A 17018-nucleotide genomic window follows, 5' to 3' on the forward strand; every position below is an offset into this window, starting at 1 on the left:
GGCAATGGAGGAAGCCAAGCTTCCCGCCTGCCCTGGCCAGCCCTGGGCTCCGCTCAAGGCTACAAAGTTTTAATTATAGAAGATAAATAATTCCCAGAAAAAAAAAAGAAAATAATGAGAGGCTGGGAGCTTGGGTCACCGGGTGCCATGGCCAGCCTGAAAATGGCCATCAGCCCTTCACCCAGGCTGGCCAGTCACCCCAGCAGGACTCCCCCACCCTGAAGGGGGTGTGGCCAGCCTGAAAACAGCCCTCCGGCCCTCACCCAGGCTGGCCACACCCCCATGGGGTGAAGGCCCCACTGGGGGGCTTGTCCAGCCTGAAAACAGCCATCAGCCCCTCACCAAGGCTGGCTAGGCACCCCAACAGGACTCCCCCACCCTGAAGGGGCTGTGGCCAGCCTGCAAACATCCATCAGCCCCTCACCCGGGCTGGCCAGGCACCTCAGCGGGGACCTCCACCCTGAAAGGGGTGTGACCAGCCTGAAAACAGCCCTCAGCCTCTCACCCAGGCTGGCCACACCCCCATTGGGTGAGGGTCCCTGCTGGGAGGCTTGTCTAGCCTGCAAACAGCCATCAGCCCCTCACCCAGGCTGGCCAGGCACCCCAGTGGGGACCCCCACCCTGAAGGAGGTGTGGCCAGCCTGAAAATGGCCCTCAGCCCCTCACCCAGGCTGGCCAGACACCCCAGAAAGACCCCCACCCTGATCCGGGACACCCTTCAGGGCAAACCAGCCAGTCCCCACCCGTGCACCAGGCCTCTATCTTATATAATAAAAGGGTAATATGCAAATTGACCCTAACAGCTTAACGACTGGGAATGACTGGTCACTATGACACACACTGACCACCAGGGGGCAGACACTCAATGCAGGAGCTGCCCCCTGGTGGTCAGTGCGCTCCTACAGGGGGAGCTCTGCTCAGCCACAAGCGAGGCTGATGGCTGCCAGTACAGCGGTGGTGGTGGGAGCCTCTCCCACCTCCTCAGCAGCGCTAAGGATGTCCAACTGCGCAGCTTAGGTGCTCTCTGCTGGCAAGTGGACATCCCCCAAGGGCTCCCGGGTTGCCAGAGGGATGTCTGACTGCCAGCTTAGGCCCGTTCCCCCAGTGAGCGGGCCTAAGCCAGCGGATGGACATCCCCCGAGGGGTCCCAGACTGCAAGAGGGCACAGGCTGGGCTGAGGGACCCCCCTGAGTGCACAAATTTTTGTGCACTGGGCCTCTAGTTCATCTATAAATGTCTCTCTCTAATATATTTCCGACAATGAGCTAGATACTGTGATAGGTGAGTTACATGCATTATTTCATTTAGCTTTCACACTAATTCTGCAATATAGATATTGTCCCCATTTTACACAAAGGAAACTGGCATATAAAAGTTTTACATGACTTGCTGAAGGTCACAGAGCTTATAGGTTGTGGAGCCAGGACACACCCATATTTGCTTGACTACATGGGTCATTTTTTTTTTCATATCAACATGCTATACTCTATCACTCTGTCTTCTTTCCACTTCTTTCCTTTTTCCTCTTCAAAGCCCACAGTGGTGGGTGTGTGGTAGTACTGGAAGAATTTTAAAGAAAGAAGCACTAACCTAATCCTCCTTTATACTTCTCCTGAAGCTATGTAATTTCCTATTTCTCTCCACATGGCCTGGTGACCAGCATCCAAGAAAACATTGGCTTCCTACAGGCTCATGTTATGTTTTCTTCTCCAATCTCTTCATGGTTGCAGTGACTACATTTTTAAAATCCCAAATAAGGGCATATAGCTTGATACATTGTGATTTCCATTAGAGAACACAAAGACAACACATTTAAAATTAAAACTAAAAAAGTACTTGTGGTGCATAGCAGAGAGATAGAGGGCTGGCTAAATATGGATTTGTTGAATGTTTTCTTGGAGATTTATCACACATGGAGAGTAATGAGCAAAGTTAGAGTACATCCTTATCAGTGGACTTCAACAGGGTGGTCTTTCTGACAGGTCTTTTTGTTATATAGCCTTAATGTAGGCTTCCTGAACCTGGTGTTTTATTAATCTGCAAGTACTTGTTTAGATACAAGGCTGTGGATTCTAAGAGATAAACTGTTAATTATGCATTCTAATCCCAGGCTAGAAGATGTTTATAAAGATTAAAACTTGTTTCCTTTTTTTCCTAACAGCTAATGGCCTAGAAAAAGAAAGATCAGTTGTAATTGGGAAACTGAAGAAGATAATAAATGCATTACTGAGGCCAGTTGCTTTACAAAGTCATTTATTTAATCCGTAAATTTTGCAGGTTGTAAATTACTCATTAGAAGGCAGAAAGCAAAATAGCCATAATCTTGTTTACTGCCTCCAAATTCCAAAGATTTAGAGAAGGAAATCCATGGAAATAAGAAGCCTTATGTGTTTTTTCACTGATATTTCTTAATTGGCAAAGGATGTTAAACAATAAGGACAAGCTCAAGTAATTATCCTGATGTGCTGGTCCACAGGTCAGGGGTGGGCTTGATTAAATTAATGGAGAGCTGACCTACAAATGGTGGGAAAATGCCCCTTCTTTTCCACTCAGCCCTGCAGGCAACTAATCAATGTGCACATCTCACTTCCAGATTGTTTCATGAGTCCAGAGCAATAGCTCATAGCATTCATTGGGGCATCCACTCTTATCTGTTGTTTTCTAATTAATTAGTGAAGGGACTAAGACAAGAGGACAACTAGAGGAATTGGGAAGGAATGAAGAGGAGGGTGCCTCCCCCCCATATAGGGAATGCAGCTCCCAATTTACAAAATGTTCAACTGCAAAATCAATTAGTTTGTAGGTTTCTTTACATGTATAGTAAGCCATATATATTTGGTTTGAATATGGATTTTTAAAGCTTAATGTGTAAACACTTAATCATATACTAAGGACAATGGTTTTTGTATACTAAGGGTAAAATAACATTTTAGACTCTTAGTGGTAATGATACAAACAATTTTCAAAATGCCTTTGGCATTATAGGTCTAGTAAATGCACTCTGCACACATTTTGAGAGTAGAATTTTAATCTGTGCATATTTTCTTTTTTCAATAGTGTGATGACTTTTATATATACAACACAGCTTCTGGCTCACCCTTAGGCTATGTACAACAAAACAGCTACTGGCTGAATTCTGTTCTGAGCAAGTATTTCTTTCATATTCCTTTGCTTTTTTCTCTCATGATCAACAACATATGTGAATTAAAGGTGGTAGTATAAGGCTATGAAATGAAACTTTTCTCTTTGCATCATAACCAGACCACGTAAGGATCAAACTTCTAATTCCGCAGTAGCAAACTGAGTTACCCAACACAAACTATTTCCATTCATTTTCTACTTGACAGTCTAAGTATGTTTGTGATTTCATCAGACTTGCACTGTGTCTATCCTGTATTCCATTCAATAACCACCAAGCTGTTGTTGCTCAATAAATCATTACTGATAATGAAACAAAATCTAATTTAAAAAATTATAGCTGAATGGAAATGCATTTATTTACTTTGTTAAAGTAATTTTAAAGCAAGTGTTTCCTAAATAGATCATTTAACCACAGCATGTGATAAAACTACTCTTTTCTTCCCCCAGCTTGCTTTAAAAAGAGAAACTTTGCCCTGGCCGGTTTGGCTCAGTGGACAGAGCATCGGCCTGCAGACTGAGGGGTCCAAGGTTCGATTCTGGTCAAGGGCATGTACCTTGGTTGTGGGCACATCCCCAGTAGGAGGCGTGCAGGAGGCAGCTGATCGATGTTTCTCTCTCATCGATGTTTCTCTCTCATCGATGTTTCTCTCTCATCGATGTTTCTCTCTCTCTGTCCCTCTCCCTTACTCTCTGTAAAAAAATCAATAAAAATATATTAAAAAATAAAAATAAATAAAAAGAGAAACTTTTTTAACAGTAGAAAGCGATACTAAAACATTTTAAGGACCCCTGTATTTAGAAATACTAATATCAAAGCCCTGGAAAAACCTATTGATACATCTTAAGAGAAACTAAAAATAACTAATAGTAATTTTGCAAAGTGTAATTTGGAGCTTCTATATCACTTATACCAGGAAAGAGCCCACTCTGGCCAATTTTGGTGAAGACAAGAAATGACATTTCACCTTTTCCCTTATCTGAAGATGAAGTACCTGAGTTTTAACTTACCCTGAGTGGATTTTCATTAAGGTATGGAGGTTCACCTTCCACCATTTCAATTGCCATAATCCCCAGAGACCAGATATCAACTTTCGGACCATAAGCTTTTCGAGTCACCACCTCAGGTGCCATCCAATAGGGAGTTCCCACCATAGTGCTTCGTTTACTTTGCTCAGGGGTGATCTGGGCACAGAACCCAAAATCAGCTGCAGAGAAGAAAAGTCAGTTAAAATCAGTTCAAATTATATTTCTTTTACAATAGGACACTTTCAGATATGGCTGTACTTTCCTTTGTTAGACACTGAGCTTCCACAACGGCCTAGCTCATATCCTTTTGTACCTGATCTCTCATCTAGTCCTGATTTTAAGAGTCTGAAATAACTGACTGATATGATGTCATTTTTACTGAACCTCAATCTTCTTTCCTCCAACTTACAGAATCTTTCAGTCTTCTAATTAAGTAGTTGTCATTCAAGAGATGGGGTCACTAGAAATTCTGAAATATTACTACCCCCCTCCCCAAAATCTGGTCACAATATATAGAAACACAGTGTTAAAAAATTCTTTACTTCAAACTGGGCTCTAAATGCTTTCAAACCAATCATTTTCAATAGCCCTTTTCTTCTCAAGATAGACAGCAAAAGAGCAGAGATCCCCAGATACTCTCTCAAATACCATCAGAACCAAAATACCTACTCAATTTAACAGAGCCATCCATCCCAAGGAGAATATTGTCACTCTTTATGTCTCTATGGATCACTTGGTTTGAGTGTAAGAAATCCAAAGCTTGGAGGCACTATTGAATCAGAAAAAAAGTTAATTATATCACAAATAATTTTTTTAAAATTAAGTTTAATCTAGATAAATTTTGGGCAGGAGTATAATTTTATGTTGCCAAGTGAAATAGATAATGAAGTGCTTTGACACCATTTTGAAATCATATTACCATTTACATCAGTGATGCAATTTAGCATTATACATATGAAAGCTCCTGAGTAAGACTAGGACATGAAGAATGATGGTGTGATAAGTAGCACCAAATCATTAATACAGCCAAACTAACCAATTAATATAATCATACTTTGACCTAGTTATCTAGAGGATATGAATTCACCTTGGTTTTAAATAGATTTAGTAAGCTTCTGTTTCCATGGTATGATTTGATTCAGTAGGTCTGGAGTGAAACCCAAGAATCTGCATTTAAAACAAGTGCCCTGAGCTATTTCTGGACAGCCAGGTTTGAGGACCACTATGAAGTAACAATAGGCACTTGTTTGGAATTTGTTTTGCACTGTAATACTAGAAGATGGAAACAACAGACTCAGGGTCCAATATACCCCTAAATATTAAAAGTTTGATTCATTGCATAAATAGAAAATATATGTTTTTAGTGGATATGTTTACATCTTTGGGGAGGAGGAAATGAGAATGAGAGGAGAACAAAGAAGGGGGAAATTTAAATGAACAATTTAAAATAAAATAAAGCAAAGACTAGCTGAAATTACTTGGTTTTGTTTTTTGTTTTTTTCTATCAATGGTTTTCAATTTTCAGTGGTTCAGAGTTCCTAATGTATCTATAGAAAATCTTACTACAATGAATGTGGTAGATGGTAAGGTCCAAGATAAAATTCCAATGAAGAGAGTTTTTAACATTGAAAAAAATAATATAATAAAATATCCTTGGTTTAAGTTGAAAATAGGTATTATGACACTGTTATTGGAAAAGAGGCAGACACTTAAGACACACTAGACAGCTATGAGGGATGCCCAACTTATACTGTGAAAGTAACTACTTTCCAAGCTGAGGGGAGATCTTGGTTAAAATACATTATAAAAAATGATGTGATTATAATATGGTTTGTATTTTTACATGGCTCACATTGCACATCTAAGACAAAATAACTACCATGTAAAAATCCCTCGAAATCAGAAAGAAGTTCCTTGCCAACATTACTATTTTCCATGTTCACTGGGACCTAAAACCATTCAGGCTTATATGTGGTACCCTGTGGATGGCATAATGGAACTCAAAAGATCCATAGAAAAGCAGCTAAAATAAACTAGGGGCTGGGGAAGAGGAGTGCTATTACGTTAGGATTTAAACTGAATTTAGGGTCTCCAATTTTTTTCAGTAGAAAAAAATGTGCTATTATTACTTTGATGTTATAAACATCCTGAATAATCAGAGATAAAGAAAGAACTGCCAATTTTTGTGTTATCATCAGCTAGAAATTCTCTATTTTCTTACCTCTCTGCAGACAGCTGCTATCTGCCCTTCATCCATACAGGTCTCTGTGACCACATCAGTCAAAGAGCCACCAGCCAAGTATTCCATGACTACCCATAGTTCATCACCCACTAAGTAGCTATAACGAAAAAAGAAAAAGACGTTGACTCCAGCCTAAGAAAGTGGGAACTCTTCTATATTCCTATTAAAAAGGTAATTTGCATTCAGTTTCTATGCATTTGATTATATTAAATAACAAGAAGAAACATACATTGGAGTCAAGACAGTCTCTTCAATAAATGGTGCTGGGAAATTTGGTCAGATACATGCAAAAAAATGAAACTAGACCACCAACTTACACCATATACAAAAATAAACTCAAAATGGATAAAGAACTTAAACTTAAGATGGGAAACCATAAAAAATACTAGAGGAATCCACAGGCAGCAAAATCTCAGATATATGCCGAAGCAATATCTTCACCGATACAGCTCTTAAGGTAATGGAAACTAAAGAGAAAATAAACAAATGGGACTACATCAAAATAAAAAGCTCTTGCAAGCAAAAGAAACCATCAACAAAACATCAAGAAAGCCCACTGCATGGGAGAACATATTTGCCAATGTTATCTCTGATAAGGGTTTAATCTCCAACATTTACAGGGAACTCATACAATTTAACAAAAGGAAGATAAACAACCCAATCAAAAAATGGGCAACGGACCTAAATAGAAACTTTTCCAAAGAAGACATAAAGAAGGCCAAGAGAAATAGGAAAACATGCTCAAAGTCACTAATCATCTGAGAAATGCAAATCAAAATGACAATGAGATACCATCTTACACCTGTCAGAATGGCTATCATCAACCAATCAACAAATGACAAGTGCTGGTGAGGATGAGGAGAAAAAGGAACCCTCGTGCACTGCTGGTGGGAATGCAGACTGGTGCAGCCACTGTGGAGAACAGTATGGAGTTTCCTCAAAAAACTAAAAATGGAACTTCCATTTGACCCAGTGATCCCACTTGTATGAATATATCCCAAGAAACTAGAAACACCAATCAGAAAGGATATATGCACCCCTATGTTCATAGCAGCATAATTTACAATAGCTAAGATTTGGAAACAGCCTAAGTGCCCATCAGCAGATGAGTAGATTAAAAATTGGTGGTACATCTACACAATGGAATACTATGCTGTTGTAAAAAGGAAGGAACTCCTACCATTTGCAACAGCATGGATGGAGCTGGAAAGCATTATGCTAAGGGAAATAAGCCAGTCAGAGAAACATGAATATTACATGATCTCACTCATTTGGGGATAATAATGAACAACATAAACTGATGAACAAAAACAGATCCAGAGACAGAGAAGCACCGATCAGATGCTTAAACCACAGAGGGAAGGTAAGGGGGAGAGATCAACCAAAGGTCTTGTATGCATGCATATAAGCATAACCAATGGATGCAGACACCAAGGGGGTGAGGACATGAATGGGTTTGGGGTGGTGGGGCAATGGGGGGATAAGGACACATATGTAATACCTTAATCAATATAGGAAAAAACAAGAAAAAAAACAAGAAGAGAATATTGCCTTCGCTGGTTTGGCTCAGTGGATGGAGTCTTGGCCTGCAGACTGAAGGTCCTGGGTTCGATTTCCAGTCAAGGATACCTACCTCAGTTGCAGGCTTCATCCTAGGCCCTGATGCAGGAAGCAACTGATGTTTCTCTCTCTCTCTCTCTCCCTCTTCCCCTCCCTTCCACTCTCTCTAAAAATCAATGGGAAAATATCCTCAGGTGAGGATTAACAGGAGGAGGAGGAGGAGGAGGAGGAAGAGGGAATATCAGTGATAGTGACAATGAGACACTTCCTTAACATTGGAAGGGAATATTTATTGAAATCAAAGGACCACCAGATATGACTGTGCACCATGGAGGAAGGAAAAGAACAGGGAGGCTTCTGGTTACTGACTACTATATTCGTTGTAAAAGCTAGTTTCAGTGAACAGGATCAATGGATAGCCCTTTTGGATAACCCAAATCACAATGTTGACTTCTGTACTGAACTGGCCACATGGCATACAGATGTACAGGATATTTATTCAGATCTTGGCATTATTATTTTTTCATTCTACTGAATTGATTATTGAAATGTTTTCAAGTAGTCACTAAATCAAAGAGATTCATGTTTGTAATGGATTTACTGTGATTATGTGTCAGTTCTGATAGAAGGCAGTTGTGACACTTTATGAAACACTGATTTCTACTATAAAATTTGACCCTCCCTTTTTTGTCTCCCTTTCCTCTCCTGTACTACTGGTCTACCTGGCGCAAAACACAGAAAACAAGATCCTAAACTCACTGTTATTGTAGACCCAGTCTTATTTCCTTTGTATCCCCAGAGTACATAGCACCGTGGTGCTAAACGAACACTTATTGAAATTGAATGAGACAGAGGTTAACCACAATTGAAGAAGAGCTGGTGCTGTCTTTAAATGCCTATGTATGTATGTATGTATGTATGTATTTATTTTTCATAACCCACTGCTAACACCACTGATGAAAGAGACATTCATTACCTGGTCTAAGAAAAAGGTTTGAGATTAAAGTCTCGATTCCCTGGGCCTCACTGTCAGTTATTTACAAAGCACACATTAAGCAGGGCCATTTTAGACAGGCTTCCTCACTTAGACACCCAGAGACTGCACTTGCTTCAGACAAACACTTGATGAAATTTAACTCACCACAGCACTCTCTTATATGCAATAGGCTATTTCCTGCAAACAAGAAGTCATGATCCTCAAAAGGAAATTACAAAAACTGCTCATGTTTAAAGTCAAGACTATAAAATGTGTCTTCAAACGTTTGATGGGTGAATAAAGATAAGTGGATGCAAGTTTATCAATAGATCTGCTACTCTATTTTGTAACATTTGAGAAATATTTATAGAATGGATGCTAACTAGATCCTAAATAAAGTAATTTGCCATGAAAATGACATTCCATAAAAAAAACAAGTACACAATTAGAGAGCACACTTACCTATCTAAATAATTAACAATATTGGGGTTCTTATTTTCCCTCATGACCAGAATTTCATTAATAATTAGTTCCTTTTTGGGCTGCTGTTGAAGGTTCATCTGCTTTATGGCCACCTGAATGATAATTAAAATATAAGAATATATTATAATTATTAGACCAAAAACAAACATCCATATTTTGGGGCATACAAATTCTTTATCTTAAGAAGCTTTGTCTTGGTGCCACAAACCCTCCTTTTCTGTAGTTAATCTCATGCAAACTATCCACTTCAGATATTTTAGACACCAATAAAGAAAACTACAATATCAATCCAGTTGTACCCATTTTTTTTCAGGCATAGATGCCATCAAAGAGGAAATCTGATTAATATGAATAAAGGAAAGTAAAAATCAGGATTGAATATTAGCACTTACCTCTTGTCCTGTTGCAATATCAAGTGCTGTATAGACAGTACCCGATGCCCTGTGAAAGTGAAAATTATCAACTGAATAAGCAATCAAAGTGCTATCAATATGTTGTCTTAGAAATAAATGTAATTATTTTTAGGAGAAGGATATCAGCAAACTCAAGATTAAAGGATGAAGTACAAAAATAACAACTGTTTTGTATAGTAATTGCATGTGAAATAGTCATGGAATATTTCTTTTGGTGGGCCAGGAAATCCAGTCAGACTTCCTGGCAGCAATCTGTGTGCCATGGTACTACACAGTAATAAACTGAGCAAAGTGGCCTTGCTCCTTTTAGGAATCTCCTGGAACATTTTAAATACTAGTACTCCTTGGATGTTCCAACAACTAACATGACAGTTCTCTAATTAAACTGAAAATAAATCATTCTCAGTGTTGTACTTACCCATAGCTACACAAACCAATAACAATATGGATTTACTGTTTAGCCTTTTTTTTCTTTTTGCTATATTTCTCAACAGCTTCTACTATGAGGTTACACTCCACTCCACTATCTTTTTAAAAATGTATCATTTCTTAACTCTTGGTAATACTCATGCTTCCATTATAACTTGAATTACAAGGCTACTTTGCTTTGCAAATAGAAATTGTCTAATAAAGCTGACTTCATGGTAAAATTTTGTGAAACACTTATGCATTCTGAACCACCTCCCCACCCCCATCTCCAGGAAAAGCAAAAACCTAGTCATTTTTTAGACTCAGGCTGTAGGGCACAGAATCACTTCAGGCCCATAGTGAGGGTTATGTACGTGGTTGTTGCCATTATCACGGTGGTGTGTGCCAGTATTTGTACACCTGTTCCAGTGACAGACTCTGGAACTGTCTGCCAGAGTTGGTTTCTGTGGTGAATAAAAGAGAAGGAGGAGGAGGAGGAGGAGGAGGAGGGAGAGGAGGAGGATAGAGATCCGTTCTGTGATTCACCAGGAATAGTAATGCTTTAACAGTGCTGTCTAAACTTTCTGGTAATTGTTGTTTCTCATTTGTTCTCATTTGTTTTCTATTTATCCCTTGATGTTTTGTTTTGTGAGTCCAGGAATTCTCTTGCTATGTCAGCCATTTCCTTGTCATTCTTCTCTCTGGATGAGCTAAAATATTTATCACAGGCCTAGGAAGTTTACATTACCTGTTCCTAAGGATTAAACTTGGTGATGTAGTTTAAGGAATATTTGAGTACTAATAGAGATTTGAGTTCTAATGTTTGTCCTAACATTAACAATCTGTGTGACCTTAGACTAGTCACTTCCCCTCTCTGTGTTTCAGTCCCCTCACTTGGAAAATAGTAATCACAATAACAGAAAAGATATATTGAGCATGTTGCATGTGTCAGGCACTGCACTAAAAATTTCATATAAATTGTCTTATGTAATCCTTACCGTATTTCTATAAGGCAAGTGCTATTATTCCCATGTTATAGATAAGGAATCTGAATATCAGAGAGGTTAAGAAACCTGTCCAAGGTTATAGAGTTTATAATCTAAGCCTGTCTGACTCTCTGACCTGCAAAATATAAAAAAATGGGTTACTTAATTTTTAAGATTCTTTAATTCCATGATCTAGCATCTATAAACGGTACTGCTCTTGTCACTCTGCATGGGTATTTAAGTATCTATTGAAATTAGAGTGAGAAATCACACTTAATCAATAGGTCCCCTCTAAACCAGGATTTGGTAATTTCAGAAATTCCTTAGGTTTGAGGATTATATTAAACAAGTTGCTCTTTCAATTTTATATGTTTGAAATTTAGGGCTCAGAGCACATAGTTGGTGTTCAATAAGTATTTGTTGAATAAACCAAATAATAAAAGTCTTTTTAAGCAAACATGCAATTGCAACAAAACCTTGCATTTATGTGAAGAAAGCATTTCTTCTTTTACTTAAGTCTACATAAAACTCTTCCCTCTTGGAAAAATAATATCAGACCTTCCTGATTTTAGAGGCCAGTTCGTGGTTAGCCCTTCCAAACTCAGAATTGCCTGAGTGTAAAGGAACAGGTCACCTCAACCTAGTGGGTATTTCAGCTGTATAAGCCCTGAACAACTACTCAAATATATATGCAGCATTAAATTTACAAATGCCTTCACTTGGTTTATTCCTATATATGTAGACCACTTGCTCAATTCCTTCAGATGCAAAAAAAGTGATATCTGCAAAATTAGATAAAGTATTTATCTCTTAGAAGTACAGAGAATTACATGGCACAGTCTGTGTATTTAGCCATGTTCCCAGATCAGAGTTAGTGCTTTAATATGGTAACTGCTAACATTGTCATTGTTGCTGCTGCTGCTGTTATTGGTTTCACAGTAAGTGTGACTCACTTGCTGAGTTGTTAGTAGGCTCTTCCCATTATCCCAGCCAAAACATTGTTAGCGTCCATCACTATATTTAAAAAGGACAAGGACTATTAGAATACTTTTTAGAGGTTCCATGTCCTTTTTTTCTTACTAAAGTGGTTTTGCCTTTTTCTTTTTCTTTTATAAGAAAATACACTAAACTATGAGTTCTTTTTTTTTTTTATTGATTTCAGACAGGAAAGGAGAGGGAGAGAGAGATAGAAACATCAATGATGAGAGAGAATCATTAATTAGATGCCTCTTGCATGCCCCCTACTGGGGATCGAGCCCGCAACTCAGGCATATGCCCTTGACCAGAATTGAACCCGGGGTCCTTGAATCCACAGGCTGACTATCCACTGAGCCAAGCTGGCTAGAGCTGCCTTTTTAAGTTTGGAATCCCTTTATCAAATGAGGAAAGCTTTATCATATGCAGAAACTCTCTGTATAAAATGGGAGCTGTTCTAGTTAAAGCCTAGAGCAGTGATGGCGAACTTTTTGAGCTCGGCGTGTCAGCATTTTGAAAAACCCTAACTTAACTCTGGTGCCGTGTCACATATAGAAATGTTTTGATATTTGCAACCATAGTAAAACAAAGATTTATATTTTTGATATTTATTTTATATATTTAAATGCCATTTAACAAAGAAAAATCAACCAAAAAAATGAGTTTGCGTGTCACCTCTGACACGCGTGTCATAGGTTCGCCATGACTGGCCTAGAGAGAGAGGCCCAAAATTTCTGCCAAGGTGGCTTTCCCCTTTTTCACCACCTCATCCTCCACTCCCTAAGCCCATTTCCACTGCCCTAGGGGTTAAAACTGTGAATGACTTGCAGTGTAAGGGGAATTCGAGTTTAACATCTCCAGACCTTAACCTTTCAAATCCTTGGGATTTTTGTGGCTCCCCTCCCTTAGCACTTCATTAAAATTCCTAGCGTTCTAATCCTAGAATACCAATATCTTGGGTTATATGGAATTGCCAAGAATCCCTAATCCAAAGAGGCTTAAAGACCCTGAAACTCTAGGAATCAGTTATTAACTCAAAAATGAACTTTATTCCTCACTTCTCATTCCCCGGTCTTATTGTACATATGCAATTGTCTAGTGGGAACCATTTTTCCCTTCTTTCCAACTCTTGTCCCAGAATTTAAAATGGTGATATCCTCCTCCACTTCAATTCCCACACCCAACCCCCCACCAAAGATATTGTTAGGCATTTAGAATTCACTGCTTTGACCAATAAGTTGTTGGCTGTCCCAACTTCCAGTCTTTGTGGAATCCTTAATTCAAACACACATATTCAGGTACTAACCTGCAGAGTAAAATTTAGTGCCGTCTCCACCTCCTTCTTAGCACCTCTAACATCCTCTCTGTACCCCAGTTCTGATGCTTTTCCATATTCTAACTGGCACATATGTGAATTTCACTCCTCTTATTAATTTATTAAAGAACTCTCTTTGTTCACTGATGGGTTAAGAACAACAATACTCACTCCCATCTACTCAAATCTTCCCAGGTTCAAATCCTACCAGTTCCTAGTTGTGTGACCCTGGGTAAATAATTTAACCTCTCCATGGCTCAGGATTGGAGGTTCAAATGTATACAATATTTAAAAACCAGTACTGACATATAGAAATTGCCAATAAATATTAGCAAACATCATCATCATCATCATCATCATCATCATCATCATCTTCATCATCATCCATAGACTATAATTTTATTTGTAGGCCATTTAATTACACTAATTCATATTATCCCTATTTTCCAATTGTATTGAAGCCAGATTGTGGAAAGAAGAACATTTGTTTATGATGGGGCTTATGTTTATTTATTATAAGACTCAGCCATTCAGATGATATAAAGAAATCAAGCATTATCCAGACTCAAGGAAAAATAGAGATCATCTAAGATGACACAGCTAGTATGTCACAAAAGTCTCCTAATTTTGAGGAAAAGATTTTCAGTTAACCTATACTGTGGTTCAAGAATATTAAACCAACTAATTATTCAACTGTTGGGTATCATCATCAATTACAATGTGATGTTTTCTGCTGGGTTCATGTCATTACATTAAATGCTTTACCAACAGTTTCTTCTTGATCTGACCAAGCACTTAACACCCAAATGAAAAACAAAACAAAACACTGGCATCTGTTCTAAAGGCTCTAAAAAGAAACATACAATTCACTATTTCTCTTTTTTCCTCCTAAGACAAATCAGTTTAATTATCAGCAATCTTCATCAGGTTTTGATGCTTCCTCCTAAGACCCAATGTCAACCCATGATCATGTGTAGTTGCCAAAGCAGCAACATGGTAAGACATAATTTAGATTAATCACTCTGGCTTCAGCATAGCAATGGATTAGAGGAATAAAGGAAGGACAGGAAAATGAGGCTAGCAGGAAGCTCATGGACTGGTGAAAAAGAAAATGGCAAGAGGACTAGAGACCTCAATGTGGTCCAAGGAGAGCCTCCTGGGAATAAGAGTGAGGGAGTCAAAAGGATAGGGCAGTGTTCACATTTAAGTTTTTAAAAATATAAATCTAATGTTAATGAGGTCACAGTCAAGGATGTAATACACATTTAGGATGGCTATTTTTTACAGCTATTCCTATTTCTACCTCTGCTGCTGCTGCTAGAAAAGGCTATATCATTGATTGAGCCTTACTTTCTGTCTGCTCTCTGTAGATGGATGGATGATCTCACTTAATGGTCACCCTATACAACCCTATGAGGTAAGTTCTAGCATTCTCATTTTACAAATGAGAAAACTGAAACTGGGGAATAGTAAATACTAGTAGCTTGCCCAAGCTTACATAGACAGCAGCTAAACTAAAAAATGCATTAGTTTGACTTCACAGCCCATGCTCTTAACCACCATTTCATATTCTGTTATATTTAGCATTTTTACATCAATGTTAAGTGCAAGTGCAGTACTTCCCAAAGTCCACATTTGTATATACTAGGCTAAGCTGCCTCCCTAAAATACAGGGGTGAGCAAAAGTAGATTTACAATTGTATAAGAAACACAGTTTATTCTTATATTATTTATTTATTTATTTATTTATTTATTTATTTAAAAAAAAAAACTTACTTTTGTCTACCCCTGTATTTCTCATCTCTAATTTTCTGCTCACTTAGTCCATGTGTTCCTTGTAAGCCATTTAGTTTGTCGCTGGACATGGTATGTTTTAATACTTTGGTATAACTATACAAGAGGGTTCTTCTGTTTTATGATTCAGTTAGAATTTGGTCATGTGCCAAGAGTGGACTATGACCATGATTAATTCTTAGAATTGGACTTTATCTTCTGCTGAGTATTTAAGATACAGTTATTACTTTTAGTCCATTATCTAGAGATTGTCTTGGTATATTAATGCATTTGACATAAAAAATACATAGATATCATCTTGTCCAATATCACCTACTATACATTTACTTGTTTTGTTGAGACACATGCCCTTTAGGGCTCAGGAATGGAGATGAACAGTGTTACCATCACATGCAATACTTTCAGAGACAGAGAGTTTCACAGTATTTTCTTTTGTGTGATTTACCTCTTGAAAATGTACCATTAAATTAAAAAAATAAAATTATATAAAAATCATGTTAACTCAGTCCCTTTCTAAGTACACAGAATATAGTGAAGACCAAGTGGTATAGTTTGCAATTATGAGGACTATAAATCTGAATAGAAAATATTTTATTCTTCAGCTAGGGTATAGCTTTTCCCAGAGTATTCATGGCCATTTAAATTTAAATAGAGTTATGACACATTATGAGTGTGGGGCCAGGGAGTCCAGTGATAATGAGGCCACAGTTACAGGGCTTAATCCCTGGAAAGGCCAGATAACTCTCAACTACTCATTCCAACATTAAGTTTAAGCAGCTGTTTCACTATGTGCACCACTGGTTTCAAGAGGGCCTAGCCTAGACAGGCAAAGAGGGTAGGTGGCTTAACACAAGCTCATTTACTATGGCTGTAAAAAACAACTTAAAGTGCACAAACTCTGCTAATGGTGGTGGAGTGAGTGGCATCATCTTTCTTTATAAGGTACAGCACACAACTCAGTGCTTTTAAAAACAAAAAGCATCTTCCATTGCTCCATAAGCATTATTCTTCACAAATGCTAATCTACTTCTAATCTCCTTCATCACAAAGCCTATTATAACTCTCAGACTACATTTATTTAGTGCCTCATAGCAGTGTTCTACCATGTATGGCCCAATTAGATCCCATGAGGAAGAAAATACTTTTTGGGTGGATGGCCCTATGCAAAGAATCATGTCTGTAAGCACACAGGACACCACTTCTGCTCCTGTCCATTGTTTCTCAAACAAAGATAAACAAGTCAGAAATTTTATTCTCAGCACTTATCCCTGAGTTCTATATTGTACTCTGCTTTGTCAGGTCCTTTATACAAACTGTTATTAATCAAGTCCTTTCAGAAACAAGTTTCAAAATTATTCATCTTCAATATGGGAACTTAATGTTAGAGCAAGAAGAGGGCTCCTCATTGAGTAGCAAATTCTGAAAACTACCTAATATGACATATTTACTTCCCGAAGCCTTAAAACTAAAACTAAAGCCTTAATTTAGAGTGACAGGGATTGGGGGCTTGCAAAAAGACATTTGCTTGCAATCATTAATGGATTGATCATATTATCATCTACACTAATAAAAGAGAAACATGGTAATTGGTGTACGACCGCTACCCTTCCCATTGGCTAATCAGCGTATCCTTATGCAAATTAACTGTCAGCCAAGATGGCGGCCTGCAGCCAGGCAGCTGGAAGCGAGCAGGGAGGCT

General features: G+C 38.3%; 1 protein-coding gene across 8 annotated transcripts in view; it reads right to left on the minus strand.

Annotated features, from left to right (window-relative positions):
* Nucleotides 1–17018, minus strand: part of PAK3 (p21 protein (Cdc42/Rac)-activated kinase 3) — a 397698-nt gene that overhangs the window by 25305 nt on the left and 355375 nt on the right. For all 8 annotated transcript variants that reach the window (XM_014538815.1, XM_005865195.2, XM_005865194.2 and 5 more), the window contains 5 exons: nucleotides 9821–9869; nucleotides 9408–9520; nucleotides 6389–6506; nucleotides 4837–4936; nucleotides 4150–4346 (listed from right to left, as the gene is read on the minus strand). In XM_014538815.1, coding sequence (XP_014394301.1) covers nucleotides 4150–4346; nucleotides 4837–4936; nucleotides 6389–6506; nucleotides 9408–9520; nucleotides 9821–9869 — 577 coding nt within the window. The remainder of the gene's footprint in view (nucleotides 1–4149; nucleotides 4347–4836; nucleotides 4937–6388; nucleotides 6507–9407; nucleotides 9521–9820; nucleotides 9870–17018) is intronic.

The sequence above is a fragment of the Myotis brandtii genome, unplaced genomic scaffold (assembly GCF_000412655.1).
Source record: "Myotis brandtii unplaced genomic scaffold, ASM41265v1 scaffold199, whole genome shotgun sequence".
In the NCBI taxonomy this organism is placed as follows: Eukaryota; Metazoa; Chordata; class Mammalia; order Chiroptera; family Vespertilionidae; genus Myotis; species Myotis brandtii.